This window comes from Neomonachus schauinslandi, chromosome 4, assembly GCF_002201575.2.
Source record: "Neomonachus schauinslandi chromosome 4, ASM220157v2, whole genome shotgun sequence".
NCBI classification, from domain to species: Eukaryota; Metazoa; Chordata; class Mammalia; order Carnivora; family Phocidae; genus Neomonachus; species Neomonachus schauinslandi.
Window position 1 is genome coordinate 40,864,953 of NC_058406.1, and position 16,316 is coordinate 40,881,268.

At 37.0% G+C, this 16,316-nt stretch overlaps 1 protein-coding gene across 3 annotated transcripts in view; it reads left to right on the forward strand.

Annotated features, from left to right (window-relative positions):
- The window catches only part of ZFYVE9 (zinc finger FYVE-type containing 9), a 116,190-nt gene that overhangs the window by 40,276 nt on the left and 59,598 nt on the right, over positions 1-16,316 (forward strand). For 2 of the 3 annotated variants that reach the window (XM_021684311.1, XM_021684313.1), the window contains 5 exons: positions 33-209; positions 2,061-2,230; positions 6,730-6,850; positions 10,316-10,438; positions 12,810-12,965. In XM_021684311.1, the coding sequence (XP_021539986.1) occupies positions 33-209; positions 2,061-2,230; positions 6,730-6,850; positions 10,316-10,438; positions 12,810-12,965 (747 nt within the window). The remainder of the gene's footprint in view (positions 1-32; positions 210-2,060; positions 2,231-6,729; positions 6,851-10,315; positions 10,439-12,809; positions 12,966-16,316) is intronic. The other variant, XM_021684312.1, reaches the window with a different exon arrangement.

Here is a 16,316-nt window from a genome sequence, read left to right on the forward strand (position 1 = left end):
CCATTCACATTGATTGTCTGTATTTGCTTTAGCTCAAGCCTGGGAGAACATGATGAGTGCCTCAAGCCAGAGCCCTAACCCTAACAATCCTGCTGAATACTGTTCTACTATCCCTCCCTTGCAGCAAGCTCAGGCCTCAGGAGCCCTGAGCTCTCCACCTCCCACTGTGATGGTACCTGTGGGAGTTTTAAAGCACCCTGGAGCAGAAGGTAGGGGATCATGTGCTCTTCTCTCTCTTTTTCCTCACCAAGTTCCTCTGAAAAGGTGCTGATGTGATTTTACAGCACGAGTCTTTAAAACACTGTAGATAAGTCCCTTTGGGTGGTTATTAAAGTGGAAGGAACAAGGTGAGAAATGTGTCAAGACTATTTCTGGGCAAATAAAGAATAATACTGTGTTGCCTGATATTTTGGAGGCACCTCTAAAAATATGCTAATACCCTGTCCAACTTAAGAATGGAGTGATTACACTGCTTATACTTGAAAAAAGAGGGGCACCTGGGTGGCTCAGTCGTTAGACGTCCGCCTTCGGCACGGGTCATGATCCCAGGGTCCTGGGATCGAGCCCCGCATCGGGCTCCCTGCTCTGCGGGAAGCCTGCTTCTCCCTCTCCCACTCCCCCTGCTTGTGTTCCCTCTCTCGCTGTCTCTGTCAAATGAATAAATAAAATCTTAAAAAAAAAATAAAATAAAACAAAATGATCTTATGTTAAAAAAAAAAAAAGATACAGGATTTGAGGTTGGTCTGTAAAATCCTAGCCTCACACCTACCTTAATGTTCTTTGTAGGACTATATGAAAATGAAGAATTCTTTCTTTGGACCAGCCCATTCTAATATTGCTTTTTGGAAACACATTGCCATTTTCTCTTTTCATATTTAATCTATCCATATAAAAATATGAAAATATTGTTAGGTACATAGACCTTTATAAAATCCAGAACTTTAATTCTGATTATATCACATGATAGGTAGGAAATTATAGGCTCAACTTATTTTAATTTATTATATCTTTAAGATTATGATATTGTCAGATGAAAGGCACTTTGTAAGTTCAGGAGATTATCAGTAGTAAAAACAACAGTTATGTATTTCCTTAAAATGATCTTGTCAAGAAGTTTCCCTTGATAATTAAAATCAATCTTCTTTCAGTAATTTTATGTCTTTTTGTCTAGTAATATTCCCTTCCCCTTGCTAAGTAGCCCTCCTCCCCTTTTGAAGATCAAAGACTTCTACTGATATTGTCATATTCTTCCCCATTTTCCCCTCTTTTCAGATCATCCCTTAGTCATACTCCTTGTGTTTTTATGAGTTCAGGCTTGCTTTCTTAAAATCTTTATTCTGTTTACTTTATTTGTCATTTTTGTTGTTCTTCCCTAGTCTTTCTTTGTTTTGGCTGTTTGGAATTGATTTCCAAAACTGGATTTAAAGAGATCATTTCATCAGACTTAGTTTTCCAGCTTTAACCCTATTGCAAACTACTTTTTGCACTGCCAGATGAGTCTTTTTTCATCTTCAGCTACACTTCAGCCAAGGATCTGGTCTCTTTGCTTCCCAATTCTCTTATATATCTGTGCCAACTCTTCCTTTATTAGTAAATAATTCTTCAGCATTCTTCAGGGCATCTTTTGCCCTTTAAAAATACCATATCACTTTTCCAGATATTTAATTCCTGTGGAAACCTCATACTTTTAGGAAATGTGGATATTTATTGCTAGACATTTTTTCCCTGCTATTAATTTATTTCCTAGGCACTTAAGCCACCTTTCTTAGTTTCTCTGTCAGTGATACGGAACAGAGTTATGTGATGTAATCATAAGTGTACTTAATATTTTAAAGCAAAGTTTTAAATCTCTAAGTTACAGAAGTAAAGAATATATTTAAACTCATATTTTATTATTTTATAACCACTTTTATACACTGTTACAGTCCTTGTATTTATAATTATAAGATGCTAAGTAGTGATTTCCTTATACTTCTGGAATTGGTGACCTTCTCTTCTTTGATGTTAGAAACCCTATCAATATCACATTGATGCCTGTTTTATTTTTCTGGCTCCTCAAGTGGCTCAGCCCAGAGAGCAGAGGCGAGTTTGGTTTGCTGATGGGATCTTGCCTAATGGAGAAGTTGCTGATGCAGCCAAATTAACAGTGAATGGAACTTCCTCAGCAGGAACCCTGGCTGTGTCACATGACCCAGTTAAGCCAGTAACTACCAGTCCTCTACCAGCAGAGGTAAGAGAACAAAAACAGCAACTAAAAGTGAGTACTTAGTTTACTCAGCATTGTGCTGCTTCTGCCTTGCCGTTTTCTAAGTTGAGTGACCTTTCTGTGGAACCCTATAAGTTTCAGATACAGTTTAGTGCATATGTGTGTGTGTCTAGGGTAAAGTGTGGCAAAATCAGTTCTTGTTTGCTCTATATTTGGAGGTTTTTTTTAGGAGAAAGATTCTTATGAAGGTTGTTCTCAGTGAGCTCAGGCTACTGCTGTAATTAGAGGTCGTGCAGAGGGAATCCTGCCCCCTTTGTACATTGGTTTTCAAACTGTTCCCCAGGTTCTGCGGTGGCCTCTTGGGAGTGCCATGGTGAGGAAGGGCCAGGCCATATAAAGATGGCTAAGGAGTCCCTCTATTCCTTTATCTTCAACAGAGCATCTCTATTTCTTCTGTTCTACCTTTTGGTTTCTTTCTTTTTTGAGAGAGAGAGAGAGAGAGAGTGGGAGAGAGCACAGGCAGGGGCAGAGGGAGAAGCAGGCTCTCCACTGAGCTGGGAACCTGACGTGGGGCTCGATTCCAGGACCCTGGGATCATGACCTAAGCTGAAGTCAGTCACTTCACTGACTGAGCCACCCAGCCGCCCCTACTTTCTGGTTTCTATGTAAGATTTTTAAAGATTTAATTTTATTTACTTATTTTTGAAGATTTTATTTATTTATTTGACAGAGAGAGAGACAGCAAGAAAGGGAACACAAGCAGGGGGAGTGGGAGAAGGAGAAGCAGGCTTCCCGCTGAGCGGGGAGCCCAATGTGGGGCTCGATCCCAGGACCCCAGATAATGACCTGAGCCGAAGGCAGACGCTTAACAACTGAGCCACTCAGGCTCCCCAAAGATTTTATTTTTAAGTAATCGCTGCACCCACCATGGGGCTCATACTTACAACCCTGAGATAAAGAGTTGCACACTCTACCAGCTGAGCCAGCCATGTGCCCCTGATAGGTTTTTAGAATATAAATTTTGTTTGAATGCAAGAGGAAGTTCTAGTGAATGAATGTTACCAGGAAACAAGGTTCGGCTCAATTGGCAAAACTAAACCAAGTTAGTTATTTTACTTCTGTCTCTTACATTGTTCAACACTCTGTTTTAATACTTATCTGGTAAAATGTAGAAAAACAAATTCTATAGGGCCAGACTAGAATATATTTTTCTCATCTTTAGGGCCCAGTATAGTGCATGGCACTTAATAGGTGCTCACTGAATGAAATAAATTCCTTTTCACAGGTGATATATATCAAGTAGAGGCCAGATGACCACTTTCTGTGATACTAAAAGATGGATTTATGCATCATTAAATAATAAGTTAGAATAGATTACTTTATTTCCTGTACTAGGCTTTCAAATCAGGTAATAATGGTTTGTCAATAAAATTTTCCAAATCTCGGGCACCTGGGTGGCTCAGTTGGTTAAGCGACTGCCTTCGGCTCAGGTCATGATCCTGGAGTCCCTGGATTGAGTCCCGCATCAGGCTCCCTGCTCGGCAGGCAGTCTGCTTCTCCCTCTGACCCTCCCGGCCCTCCCCCCTCTCATGCTCTCTCTCTCTCAGTCTCTCTCTCAAATAAATAAATAAAATCTTTAAAAAAAAAAAAATTTTCCAAATCTCCTCTTACATCATGATGTATTGAGAACAGTGCAAAATTTTTAGCAAGAACATTGCAAAATTTTTAGCAAAAACCCACTAAAAACTGATAGAGTCCTAAATTATAGACAAAAATATAGTAAGACTTGGACATATTTTTTTTAAAATAGTTTTAATCTTTATTCAAGTATAAAATCTAGATAGCAAAGTGCTTAAGGAACATTAATCTTTAGGAAGCCACTTGATGAACTTACAGCTACACCCATGCAACCACCACTGGGTTTCAACCAATGTGAAAATACAGACCATTTCCATCACTCTAGAAGGTTCCCTCATGCCCTTTTTCTGTCAATACCTGTCTGTTTTTCCCCCAAGGTAACCATTATTTGATTTGTATCACCAGGGATTTAGTTTTGACTATTTTTAAATTTCTTTTTTTTTTTTTAAGATTATATTTATTTGACAGAGAGAGCACAAGGAGGGGGAGTGGCAGGCAGAGGGAGAGCAAGAAGCAGGCTCCTCACTGAGCAGAGACCGATGTGGGGTGGGGCTCGATCCTAGCACTCTGGGATCATGACCTGAGCCGAAGGTGGACTCTTAACTGAATGAGCCACCCAGGTGCCTCTGTTCTCAAATTTCATATAAATGGAAACATATAGTATATAATGTTTTGTGTCTAGCTTCTTTTTTTTAAATATTATTTATTTATTTGACAGAGACACAGCGAGAGAGGGAACACAAGCAGGGGGAGTGAGAGAGGGAGAAGCAGGCTTCCCACCAAGCAGGGAGCCCAATGCGGGGCTCGATCCCAGGACCTGGGATCATGACCTGAGCCGAAGGCAGATGCTTAACGACTGAGCCACCCAGGCACCCCTTGTGTCTAGCTTCTTAAACTAATGATTATGAGATTTATCCATGCTGTGTGCATCAAAAGTTACTGTTTTTTTATTGCTGGGTAGTGTTCCATTGTATGGATATACGGCAATTTATTCGTATTCCTGTTAATGGACATTTGGATGGTTTCCAGTCTTTGGCTCTTATGAAGAAAGCTGCTATAAACATTTTTAAACATGTTAAAAAGAGTTTTTAAACGCATTTAACATTTTTTTAAAGTTTTTTTTTTTTTGCTTAGTTGTATAGAATATAGTGAGGAGAGCATTATTCTAATAGATCTTTGAGGTATTCTATTAAAATCGTTAATTAAGTGGATTTAACTCCACCCCAAAAATACTTTTTGAAAAATAGCATAAGTTTTTCATTAACTTGTGGTTTCCCAAAGGCCTGGGTTTATACTATGAAAATACTTCCAACTGTAGAGTTTCTCTTTTTGACATCACCAAATCATAATAATGAGGGAAGAGGCCTTGTAGCCTGGGTTAAAGCTTTCTCTACCCGGGTTTCCTCTGCCATAAAAGAAAATATTTTTAAAAACTGCAGGGGCGCCTGGGTGGCTCAGTCGTTAAGCGTCTGCCTTAGGCTCAGGTCATGATCCCAGGGTCCTGAGATCGAGCCCCACATCGGGCTCCCTGCTCCGGGGGAAGCCTGCTTCTCCCTCTCCCACTGCCCCTGCTTGTGTTCCCTCTCTCGCTGTGTCTCTCTCTGTCAAGCAAATAAATAAAATCTTAAAAAAAAAAAAAACTGCAGTGGCAACAGAAACAAAGTTTCAAAGTTATCTCAACTTCTGAAACTTTAATGCATTTGGGTCCACTTAAAGTCTCATTTACATTGCTTTTTTATGTATTTTTTTTTTAAGATTTTATTTATTTATCAGAGAGAGAGCATGTGAGAGCACAAGCAGGGGGGAGTGGCAGGCCGAGGGAGAAGAAGGCTCCCTGCTGAGCAAAGAGCCAGATGCAGGACTCCATCCCAGGACCCTAGGATCATGACCGAAGCCAAAAGCAGATGCTTAACCGACTGAGCCACGCAGGGAGCCACCCAGCTACCCTTACATTGCTTTTTAAAAATAACTTTGACAGATGCCTGAGTGATTCAGTCGGTTAAGTATCCCTGACTCTTGATTTCGGGTCAGGTCATCTCAGGGTCGTGAGACTGAGCCCCTTGTCGGGCTCTGTGCTGGCATGGAGCCTCCTTAAAATTCTCTTACCCTCTCCCTCCTTCCCTACCCACCCCCCCTCTTTCTCTTTAAAAAATAAATAATTAAAAAAATAAAAATAAAATAAAAATAACTTTGAGAATACTGGTGATGGTTGTGCAGCAATGTGAATGGACTTAATACCACTGGTTTGTACACTTAAAAATGATTAAAATGGCAGGTTCTATGTCATGTATATTTTACCACAATAAAAAAGAGGGAAAAATTAACTGATAAAATACAGAGATTAAAGGAGTGCCTGGGTGGCTCAGTCAGTTAAGCATCCAACTCTTGATTTCGGCTCAGGTTGTGATCTCAGGGTCCTGGGTCCAGGCCCCATGGTGGGCTCCAGGCTCAGCAGGGAGTCTACTGGAGGATTTCTCTCCCTCTCCCTCTGCCCCTCCCCATGCTTGCCCTCTCCCTCTCTCTCTCTCAAATAAATAAATGAATCTTTAGAAAAATACAGATTAAGTCATTGTTTTCATTTACTATGCAATGAAATAAAACTACATGTTCATTTTTCTTTGCATTAATATGAAGATCACATTAACTACACGTTAACAAAGTATAATGTCAATGTGATGTCAAAAAGAGAAACTCTACAGTTGGAAGTATTTTCATAGTATAAACCCAGGCCTTTGGGAAACCACAAGTTAATGAAAAACTTATGCTATTTTTCAAAAAGTATGAATTCCACATTTTCACTTAAATTCACATTTATATTCTCAACAATATTCTGCTAAAGTCTTGACCTCTCTGTAAAGCTCACTTTGCTGATTTGCTTTTTCTAGACAGATATTTCTCTGTTCTCTGGGAGTATAACTCAGGTTGGAAGTCCTGTTGGCAGTGCAATGAACCTAATTCCTGAAGATGGCCTTCCCCCCATTCTCATATCCACTGGTGTGAAAGGAGGTATGTGGACTTACATATTTAAACAGGGATAGTAATTGCAGGATGCCGGATGTTGTCTTCTAATTAAGGGAAAGAGAGAGAATTCAAATGATAACCACCTTTTTCTTCTTCAACAGAGAAAACAACCACTCAGTGCCATGAAAATAATTGTTGCTGTTACTGATAGTTTTAGAGTAGATATTTATGTTTTTATATTATAAGGTCATTTCATTTGTTCGAAGGACATATTTTTAATTATAGTATAAATGTACTTCATTGACAGTTTTTTCTTTATATTTCAAAGCACATAATACTCTGAAGAGTTGCTTATGTTTCTAGGATTTGGCCCACCTGATTGAACAGTCAGGACATTAACTTTTTGTTTTGCAGTATATTATACATTCTGAAATGTACATATAATAAATGGAGAGCACTGAATGTAAATAGTAATTTTATTGTTAAAATTTTTAGTGAGTTCTGGTAAGAAGTAAAATGACTATCCAATCAAAAGAATGCTTATCTTTATGTGAAAGTCTGTTGTTGATAGATGCAGATCAGCATCTAGTTAGTACATTTTTAGGAGATGGTTTGTCAATACTCTTTCCACAGTTTTGTCCTAGTCTTCTACCTGGTCTCCTTGCCTTCAGTCTTTCTCTCCTTTATTTTATCTTCCATGTTGTTGCCAGTCATCTTTTTAAACATAGATATTATCATATTGCTCTGACTTAGAAACATTCAGTGGATTCCCAGTGTCTTCAGTATAAATTAATTATTTTAGCATACAATGTTCCTTATAACTTTATCTCAACTTACCTTTCTAACTTTATTTCCAGCCAATAACCCAGTACTTCATGCACACTACAGATCGTTTACTGTTTTCTGAATATTCACTTTCCACCCTTCCATGTTTTTTGTTATGCTGTGGAATAGTCATGAGAGAATGGGCTGCAAAACTGGACAAACCTGGGTTATAATCCTAGTACCCTTATTTTGAGCTGTGACCCAGTGGGCAGGTTATTTATGCTCCCTGAATCTTTTTCCTAATCTCAAGTAACTACACCTACTTAAAAGTCATTGTGAATATTAAATCAGATTTCATACATGAAACTATGTAGCAAGAACAGTGTCTGGGGCAAAGTAGATGTATAATTAATACTTTCCTTATCTTCCTTTCCTCTGCCTAGACTACCCTTGTATACTGTAGACTCCTTGAAGAACTCCTCAACCTTTCAAAACCTAGATTAATGAAAAGCTCCTCTCTGAGTCCTTACCAATGCTGCTCTGTAGTAGTGTTTTACATCATCTCTGTTTGAATACAAATTTGTTTTTTTCTTTTAAGATTTTATTTAGAGAGAGAAAGAGAGCACATGTGCATGCATTAGCAGGAGGAGGAGCAGAGGTGGAGGGAGAGGGAGGAGAGAGGCTCGAGTAGATTCCATGCTGAACGTGGAGCCCAACATGGAGCGCAATCTCACATCATGACCTGAGCCAAAATCAAGAGTTGGAGACTTAACTAACTGAGCCACCCAGGTGCCCCTGAATAGAAATTTTTATAGACCTTTATTATATTCTTCTCTTACTATAATTTAGGTATTTTATAGGTCTGATTCTTTCACTTAGACCATGCATTTCTTCAGGCTTAATTCATGCTCGTGTCTTCTCCTACCATGGTGCTGGGTCTGTTGCGAGCTCTCAGCAGTGTTGGCTGAAAGTATCAGACTGTGCTGAAAGTATCAGACTATAAAATCCAGCCATGTCCCAGATAGTTCAACTTTGAACTTTCATGTAAGTTAAGCGTTCTTTTGATTATATAATCTTTGCTACTTTACTAGGATCCCCTAAAAATATTCTTTTGTTAATGAAGTTACTACTTAGGTTCAAATTTTGGTTATTTTCATGAGTCTTAGATTTAACTTACAAGAAGTTAAATTGGCCTACTCTCTTGTTTAAATAAGATTCCATTTTCATTAAATCTAATTATTAAAACCTCTCCTAAGAAACAACAACTGTTTATACTTACTGAAATCATATTACTGTCTCTTGCCCAGAATTTTGCAGTTTTGTATTTCAGTGGAATAACTTCATACAAATATTTTCTTTTTAAAAGTGACTTAGTATTTTTCTTTTCAATAAATATTTTCATTGGTAGAGTAAACATTTCCCCTTACATCCATAAAATCCATAAAATTTTTTGGTTTCTGTTATTATCCATGATTTTGACCTCAAGCTGGGAAGACTACCATCATTCAAAATGGCATAACTGAATATCACATACTGTGCTTTCAGGGATTAAATGGGAAAGGTTCTGTGCAGGGTCTCAGGTGTTAACTTGTCCATGTTTAGAATCTGTTGTGTGATTTAGTGGTGATTTTGGTGATTGATATATGCGCTGAACTCTTGACTTACAGGAAGTGTCTCATGAAACCAGTCACTTATGATAGTTTTAGTTTATTTTTTGGGTACATTTTTTTAAAGTTTAGTTTTTTAACGGTAAAAAAAAAAATCTCAGCAGTACAAAAGGATATAGAATAAAAAGTAAGATTCTTTTCTACCTCAACCCCTCAACATCCTTTCAGAGGTAAGTAGTGTATTATCACTTTCTTGTATATCATAGATTATTTTAAATGTTGGTCTTAGAACATGTAATATGTGAAATTCTTGTTATGATAGTTGGAGAATTTTTGTTAAAGGGCTGTCTTTATTTTTCTTTTTCAAGTTTTTATTTAAATTCTAGTTAACCTATATGGTAAGATTGGTTTCAGGTGTAGAATTTAGTGATTCATCACTTATAGACAACACCTAGTGCTTATCACAAGTGCCATCCTTAATAGCCATCACCCATTTAGCCCAACCCCCTCCCCATCAACCCTCAGTTTGTTCTTTATATATAAAGTTAAGAGTCTCTTATGGTTTGCTTCCCTCTCTCTCTCTTTTTTCCTTCCCCTATGTTCATCTTTTTGTTTCTTAAATGCCACACAAGTGAAATCGTCTGGTGTTTGTCTTTATCTGACTCACTTATTTCACTTAACATAATACATTCTAGCTCCATTCAAGTCATTGCAAATGGCAAGATTTCTTTCTTTGTGATGGCTAATATTCCATTGTATATATATGCCACCTCTTCTTTATCCATTCATCAGCTGATGGACATTTGAGCTCTTTTCATAGTTTGGCTATTATTGATAATGCTGCTACAAACAGCGGGGTGCATGTGCTAAAGGGGTGTCTCTAGATTATGGCATAAGTCAGTTTGTGGAGAAGTCTATATATAGGATAACCATCTTCTCATCCAGACTGGACTGGGTCACTTTTGAGAATGAAAGGGGAACTATTAGCATTACACTGAGACAGCAGTATAAACCTGTGTTCACCCTATCTGTAAATCAAGTGCTTAACTCTTTCTTGTGAATAATCAGCCCATTCCTCCATCAGATTTCTTGATTTGTCCCTTTAACTAATCTTTTACATTGTTTTCTTCCCTTACAGACTATGCTGTGGAAGAGAAACCATCACAGATTTCAGTAATGCAGCAATTAGAGGATGGTGGTCCTGACCCACTTGTATTTGTTTTAAATGCAAATTTGTTGTCAATGGTTAAAATTGTAAATTGTAAGTTAGAAATTTGTTTTTTAAAATTAAAATGAGATACTTTACTGACTCATAGATAATAAGTAAAGCTTTCAAATTCATTACACACAGCATTTTTATATGGATGGAGCCACATCTTACTGAAAACTGGGTACCAAAGAAATTGGTTTGTATAAAATAACATATCCCAGAGGACAACTATGGGACTAACTGAAACTCTTATGAGATAGGTGAATTCTCCATGGAGGAAAGCCAAACAAAACTTCCTGAGATGGATGTGCTAAATCACAACTCATCACCAGAGTAGTTGGAGGTGGACAAATTATCCAGGAGGGTCAAATAATTTACATGCTAGATTTATTTATTTATTTATTTATTTATTTATTTATTTAAGCTTTTCAGTGTTTTTAATGGACATAGGTAGTAATTGTTCAACAACTCCTTAGAGAATCTCCGCATTTTATTTTTTAATTTATTTTTTAAATTTTATTTTATTATGTTATGTTAGTCACCATACATTACATCATTAGTTTTTGTTCCATGATTCATTGCATATAACACCCAGTGCTCCATTCGATACGTGCCTTCCTTACTACCCATCACCGGGCTAACCCATCCCCCCACCCCCCTCCTCTCTAAAACCCTCAGTTTGTTTCTCAGAGTCCATAGTCTCTCATGGTTCAGCTCCACCTCTGATTCCCCTCCTTCATTTTTCCGTTCCTGCTTTTTTTTTTTTTTTTTTAACATATAATGTCTTATTTGTTTCAGAGGTACAGGTCTGTGATTCATCAGTCTTACACAATTCACAGCGCTCACCATTACATGCTAGATTTAAATCTCAGAAACCTTAATCATTTGCAAACCTTTATTTGAGAGAAGGGTTAGTTAGCTAACACATAGTAAAACTTCAGTACATCATAAGTTAAGATTCAGAAGAGACTTCTTAATTCTTGGGGCTAGCTTCTGGGCATCAGAGTGAGTAAGAGGACAGTAAATTAGAATCTTAATTCCAGGATGGTGTTGGAAAATAGAAAATGCATTTATCCTGGGTGAATGTCAATAGGCAGAGTTTTGGAGAGAAGCACTGGAGAACTGTCTTCTAATTCCCACTGGGTACTTATTTTAAGTTGACCTCGGACACCAGAAACACTTATATGCCACTTACTTTGAGGTTCTATATTAAAGAGTGCAGGCTCTGGTTTACTTGTTAATTGTACCCTTGTATATTTGGCCAGTTATTAATGCTTGCCCCCTTTCCTTCTAGGATTAAGTTTTAAAATAATTTGTGAAATTTCTATTTACCCTATCTAGTTTATAAGTTACATTTAGAAAATAGCTAACCCAGAATTCCTGAAGTGTACACCATCTTAATACAGTTGTATTGGGTGCTTCCTGTTTAGGTATATAAAGAAACAATTCCCAAAGTGAAAGAAAGGGAACTTTTATTAGTTTTGATTTACATTGTGTTATCTATATATTTGAATCTTATTTCAATTCCTTTGGGGGTCCTATTATGTATGGAGTACAAATGATAAAAGTGTCAAAGATTGAACATTATTTTTAACTACATAGGCTTGTGCTGTTGGGACTCTACAATGCCTTAAGGTGAAGAAGTGGAAGTAAATAGTCCAGAAAAGTCATTCCTTCACCACTTTTTATGGGATGAAACCAAGTAAAATCATGTTGCTGTTTATTTAGAATTTTCTCCCAAAAAGGACTATAATTTAAAAAACTAGAATCTTGGGGCACGTGACTGGCTCAGGCAGTAGAGCATGCAACTCTTTATTGATCTCAGGATTGTAAAGTTCAAGCCACATGATGTGTGTAGAGATTACTTAAAAATAAACTCTTTAAAAAAACAAAATAAAAAGCTAGAGTCTTTCAGTCACAGATGAAATTTAAAAAGTGTATTTAGCCCACAACCTGAATCCAAAGCTATAATACTGGCTTTTGTTGTTTCTACATAAGTAATTTTTTCTCTTGGTAAAGTGAATTTATTTATTTATTTATTTATTTAGTGAATATTTTAAAAATACAGGTGGGGGGATATATTCTTTAATCATTATAGCCCTAGGATACCTAGTTTTATTTAATTTATTTTTAATGAAATGTTTTCTTTCAATAATGAGTTAAAAGTTGCAAGCGCATTTTCTTTCACTATTACTTCTTTTACTTCCCTTCCCATTGTTTTTCTAAGTATCCATTTAAGCCAGAGGCATTCGTATGTTTTATTTTCTACAGTAGTTCTTTGGCTCAGTTCATTTATAGTTACAGTTGAATTGTACAGATTCAATATGACCGATTTTGTTCTTTGCTGTATTTTAACAGATTTCTGTGCATTTTTTAAAGGTAAGGATTGAGAAGAATGTCTTTATTTTTATTCCATTCATAGATGTGAACAGGAAGTGCTGGTGTTTCACAACCAAGGGAATGCATGCAGTGGGTCAGTCTGAGATAGTCATTCTTCTACAGTGTTTACCGGATGAAAAGTGTTTGCCGAAGGATATCTTTAATCATTTTGTGCAGCTTTATCGGGATGCCCTGGCAGGTGGGAATGCTTTATGACTTAGTCTGCACTCTTTATAAGACAATAAAAATTTGGGGGGCGCCTGGGTGGCTCAGTTGGTTAAGCGTCCAACTCTTGACTTAAGCTCGGGTCTTGATCTCATGAATTCAAGCCCGACACTGGGCTCCAAGCTGGAGTGTGAGCCTACTTTAAAAAAAAAAGATGAGGCGTGCCTGGGTGGATCAGTTGGTTAAGTGTGTGCCTTCTGCTTGTGTTGTGTTCCTGGGGTCTTGGGATCAAGCCCTGCATCACGCTCCTTGCTCGGCGGGAAGCTTGCTTCTCCCTCTCCCTCTACCCTTCCCTCTGCTTGTGCTCGCTCTCTGTCAAATAAATAAATAAAATCTTAAAAAAAAAAAAAAAGATAGGGACGCCTGGGTGGCTCAGTCGGTTAAGCGTCTGCCTTCGGCTCAGGTCATGATCCCAGGGTCCTGGGATCGAGTCCCGCATCGGGTTCCCTGCTCTGCAGGGAGCCTGCTTCTCCCTCTGCCTGTCTCTCTCTCTCTCATGAATAAATAAATAAAATCTTTAAAAAAAAAAAAAAGATAAAAATTTTTGGACTCAGATGCCAAATAATAGTTATAAATTTGGAAGCCTGGCATTGGACTTTGGTATCAGCGGCAAGTTAGAACTTGCTAAGGCTTAAGGAAATATAAATTTTAGTACTTTACCTGGTGTGGTTGTTATTATTTTATAAAGGCTGGAATCAAAGTTGTAAGATAATCCATTGACCATGATGTAAGAATATTTTTCTCTGAGTGGCTTAGGGGTCATGATATTGGTACCTGGTAGAAGGAAGCATAATCATAACTTACTACTTGTTTCTTCAGCTAACAATATATAATCATAATCATAAATATTCTTTATTTAATTTTCAAATTTTAAAAAAACCACTGGCATGGGCAACTTTATTATGGTTTCAAAATAAATTATAAATATTGTTAGCCCTACCAATGTAAAAGTAAATGCATAGCTACTGGAAAAGACTAAGGATAACTAATAAAAAGACATACTATTATAAGTTGAGAAAGAAGAAATATTTATGTGTATTATTTGGCATTACAAAGTTAATCTCTGATTTAACAGAGGAGGTAAGAAGCGGTGTAGTTGAACTAAATTCTCATTATCATAACAGGAAGTAAAAAAACAGTATCTGTGGTTGACAAATAGGGAAAGAGCAGTATAATAACTACAACAAATGAATAATAGAAGAGATTGCCTCTGAGGAACAAGCCTTGGAAAGGGGAGTGAGGTTGATCAGGGTATTAAAATTATTTTCATGTATTACATGGTGATATTTTATAAATATATTAAAACCATAAATTAGGGATGCCTGAGTGGCTCAGCCGGTTAAGCGGCTGCCTTCGGCTCAGGTCATGATCCCAGGGTTCTGGGATCGAGTCCCGCATCGGGCTCTTTGCTACTTGGGGAGCCTGCTTCTCTCTCTCCCACTCCCCCTGCTTGTGCTTGCTCTCTCTCTCCCTGACAAATAAAATCTTTAAAAAAAAAAAACCAATAAATTATTTATACTTTCCAAATGCAGTAATTCCCCTTGTGGGATTCTATGCCAAAAAAATTATCTAAATTGTAAAATATACTTTGTACATGAAAGTGTTTATTGCAGCATTACTTAAATTTAACACAAAAATTTAGAGGTAACCTAAATACCCAGCTATAGGTGAAAGGTTTAAAACTGTATTATACTGATTAGATATATGCATCCTTTTTAGAGCATTCTTTAGCCATCAAAAGTAATATTTATGAATAGAATGTAACAACACAGAAAATGCTCTTGAATTAAGTACAAAAGCAGGATATAAAATTGCATCTTTAGTGTGATTATAGCTTATCCATAAAAGATTATGCCTTTATGTCTTAGTCTCTGTGATAATTTAGGTGTTATATTACATAAGGACAAGACAATACATCGACAACTGACCACATACCTATGAAGTATACTTTGGTATTTACTGTGTCAATTCCAAAATGTATGGGGTTAATATGAAGTCATTTAGAACCTTCAGGCCATATAATACTCAGGACCTAAATTTATTTCCAGAAATGACCTGAAACACTTACTTTTCTCCTCAATTTGGATGTATTCACATGTAAGAACTATAAACAGAGAAATGGCATTGGGGGTCCAAGCAATTGTATATTCATATGGGTTTTGAGAGGGAATTAGGGGCTAAAGCGTGGGAGGTTCATGAAAGTATTGTTCAGGGGTCCCTCCTTTATTGTGTAGGCAATGAGGAACAATTGGAAAAAATGAGTGACAGAATCAGATTTGCATTTTAGAAAGATGACTTCAGAAGCAATATGAAAATGGATCAGAATCTTTGTATATGGTGGCAGGTAAGAGTTAAGAAGCAGTAACAGTGGGTAAACAATATTATAGTAGATAAGCACTAGAATACTGCTTATATATTGCTGATATATACAATAACATGGATGAATATCACAGACATTGTGCTGAACGAAAGAAGCCAGGCACAAAAAAGTACGTATTACGTGATTCCATTTACATGATTCTCCAGAACAGGCAAAATGAGTCTGTGGTGATAGAAATTAGATCACTATTTGCCCGGGGTGAGTTGGGTGTGCAGGTGTTGCAACTGACTACAGAGGGGCCCTGGGAGCTTTCTGGGATTATATAAATATTTTATATAGGATAGGGATGATAGTGATAGGGATTACACGAATGTTTACATTTGTCAAAACTATATTGAACTATATACTTAAAATCTCTGGGTTTTATTGCATGATATTATACCCCAATAAGATTGACTTAAATATTTTTTTGTTGAGACATAATTGACATGTAACATTAGTTTCAGATGTAAAATATAATGATTTGGTATTTGTATTTAGTGTGAAATGATCACAGTAAGTTTAGTTAACATCCATTTTCATACATAGTCAAAAATCTTTTTCTTGCTGATGAAAACTTTTAAGATCTTTCTTAGCAGCTTTCAAATATACAATACAGTATTGTTAACTGTAGTTCCCATGCTGTACATACATCCTCAGTACTAATTTGTGTTATAACTGGAACTTTGTACCTTTTGACCTCTTTCACTGATTTTACCCACCCTCTCAACCCCCATCCTTCCCCACCAGTCTGTTCTCTGCATCTAGGAGTCCTATGGTTTTTTGTTTGTTTGTTTGTTTTTTAGATTCTACATATAAATGTGAGATCATGTTGTCTTTCTCTGACCTCAATATTTTACTTAAAATAATGCCATCAAGTTCCATCCATGTTGTTGCAAATGACAGAATTTTCTTTTTTTATGGCTGAATAATATTCCATTGTGTGTGTGTGTGTGTGTGTGTGTG